This window comes from Onychostruthus taczanowskii, unplaced genomic scaffold, assembly GCF_017590055.1.
Source record: "Onychostruthus taczanowskii isolate IOZ18803 unplaced genomic scaffold, ASM1759005v1 scaffold121, whole genome shotgun sequence".
In the NCBI taxonomy this organism is placed as follows: Eukaryota; Metazoa; Chordata; class Aves; order Passeriformes; family Passeridae; genus Onychostruthus; species Onychostruthus taczanowskii.
In genome coordinates this window covers 321,559-324,168 of record NW_024498363.1, presented here as the reverse complement: position 1 = coordinate 324,168, position 2,610 = coordinate 321,559, and the positions used below count along the sequence as shown (strand labels likewise).

General features: G+C 48.2%; 1 protein-coding gene across 1 annotated transcript; it reads right to left on the bottom strand.

Annotated features, from left to right (window-relative positions):
* Nucleotides 1–2,328, bottom strand: ATP5ME (ATP synthase membrane subunit e). Its single transcript, XM_041395914.1, has 4 exons — nt 2,212–2,328; nt 2,013–2,067; nt 1,658–1,756; nt 1–140 (listed from the first exon to the last, which is right to left on the bottom strand). Exons 1-4 carry the CDS (start codon nt 2,245–2,247, stop codon nt 115–117), a joined length of 216 nt encoding a protein of 71 aa, XP_041251848.1. The 5' UTR covers nt 2,248–2,328; the 3' UTR covers nt 1–114.
* Nucleotides 2,329–2,610: the final 282 nt, after the last annotated feature.

Sequence of the window (2,610 nt, the reverse complement as noted above, 5' to 3'; positions counted from 1 at the left end):
TGAAGTGTAGTAAGTACTTTATTGATAGAGTATCACACAGAGTTCAAAAACCACTGAACAGCTCAGAGCCTAGCCATGTATTTCCATGTGCGAAATTCAGATGAAATCTGTTGTTTATTTCAGTATGGAATCTTCACTTGCTAAAAGGGAAGAAAACACAAACATGGTTAGAACTGTAAGCCACTCCCATGCAGAACTAAAACATGGAAAGCATAGTGGAATCAAATCCTATCTTTATGTAATTTCCTTCTGGCCAGCATTTAAGATTCCCACTTCTGTTTATTCAAGACAATTGTAATTCACAGCTCTGGGGTGATGGCAAACTTTTAAGTTTACTCAGTAGTGAAAGACAGTTTTCTGAACTGACAAGTCAAATGAGCCCAGAAAAAGCTACCACTGCAGGTATGTCCACCTTTAAGCAACAGTCTTCAGGAACTGCACTGCACATAATGAGAGCTTAACAACTGCTTTTCTGAAAAAAACAGACCAAACCCATTGCTGGGAACAACAGACCCGTCACCTATGTGCCTCTTTCAAACAGATTAAACTTTCTAAAGCAATAATCAAGAAAATTTCCTTACTAGGTGCCCAAGCAACATTACAGCACAGCCTCCACCTCCAAAAATACAAGAAGTTGAATCTATCTAGAGAACATCTAAAAGACCCATTTATTTAGTCCATGAGCAATACAGATGATGTATTTGAGAAGGCAAAATTTTTATCTCCAGTAAGTCATACACAAAACATTTTAATTTCTGTATGTGTACTTAATTTAATTAGTGTTTTGTTCAACACTAGTTGTTTAGAACAGTGCAAACGTCACTCTCGCATGGAAAGAGTTACTGAGTGTGTATCTGCACCAAGAACAGCCTGAGTTGTTAATTGATTTTCTTAAAATTCTTCTTAGTCTTCCTAAAAACCCTAGGTGAAACAAAGCTAGAGAGTATATTCCTCTGTATGGAAGCAGGGAAGGAATCCTCTGTTAGACCCGTACAGGGAACACAAGAAATAATCCCAAGGACAAGGGAAACAATGCTACAGCAGGAATACTGCAGCAGCAATTCTACAGGTGGAAGGGAATGAGAACAAAGCAGCAGTATTAGTTGCAAGTGATGCCCTCCAGCACACCCTCTTCATGTGAGAGATACAATGAATGAAGCTCTAACATGGCAAAATACAAAAAGACCAAGCTGACCTCTAATACACGTGTGATGCCCCTTAGAAATCTCAAGTAGCAATTCTGTACTGTTGCCTATGCCCTGTATTCAGTCATATTTGTGAGGCTTCTACACTTCACGGAGCAAAGGGCTTGCACGTTCAGACAAAAAAAGGATATGCCACCACAGCTGATATACAGATTCAGTTATTCCTCACAGAATAACCAGCGTCTTTTGGCAGTTTGTTTCCTTGGCAGAAATTCAGCCATCTAACAAGTCCTGACTGTTGCAAAAGGGTTAAGTCTTGCTCTAACAAGCTTTTCCAAATGCAGGCACAATTAAACAGCAGTACTATTTACTCCCCACACGGCCCTCACCGCTGCCCTCAGGGATTAGCTGCAGGCCCCAGTTTCTCCTAAGAGCACCGCGGTGGAACACCAGTCCTGCAGCCTAACACCTGCAACACAGTGTGGGATGAATACACTAAACTGAGGAACTACCTTCTGCAAGCTCTTTTGCAATTCGCTCCAGTTCTTCACGTTTCTTTTTCTCCTCCGCCTCTATTCTTCTCTCTTCTTCAGCAATCGGCTTCAGGTAGTCTGCCATCAAGACAATCCCTTTAAAACACAACTTCTCGAACCCCCGGCGGAAAGCTCCGCTCCTGCGGGCTCGGTCAAAAAGGAGGGAAAGACAGCTTTTCTGGCAGAAAGGCACATTTCATAGGGATCTGTGGCTTCACGCCGGCAGGGCCATGCCCGGGTCGGGGGAGGGAAATGGCGGCCGGGACATTTCAAGGTGCCCTTGCGGGGCGGCCCCGGGGGAGCGGGGAGCGGCGGCCCGCGACGCCGCACTCACCGTATCGCTTCTTGCCGTAGATCATCCCCACGAGCAGCGCCGAGTACCGGGTGAACTGCGGGAGGCAGAGACAAGGACGCGCCCTTCGCTCAGCCCACAGGCACGGCCGACCCCCGCCGCCCCCCGCCCCGGCCCGAGCGGCGCTCCCCGCGGCCCCGCGCCCCCGGGACAGCCCGGGCGGCCCCCCCAGCGCCCTCACCTTGATGAGCGGGGACACCTGCACCGGCAGGATCATCCTGGCGGCGGCGGCGGCGGCGGCCGGAACTGAGCGCGGCGGCAGGAAGGGGCGGGGAGCAGCCGTGACCGGGAAGCCAAATTCTGCGCTGCTTTCTGCTTCCCGTGGGTCGGTGAGTTCGTCACTCGCAGAGCGCCGGCGGCGCAGGGTTCGCTGCGTCTGCGCCACCGGGAGGGATTGGGGGAGATTGGGTGTGCTGCCTGTGGGAAGGATCGAGGGGATCTCATCCATGTTTTTCAGTGATAAATGCGCACAGACTGAACTGCAGGAACAAAATATACCCTCCTCCTTTTTTTTTTTTTTTTTTTTTTTTTTTTTTTTTTTTTTTTTTTATTTAAACACTGGGGTGCCTTTAAAAAAAGA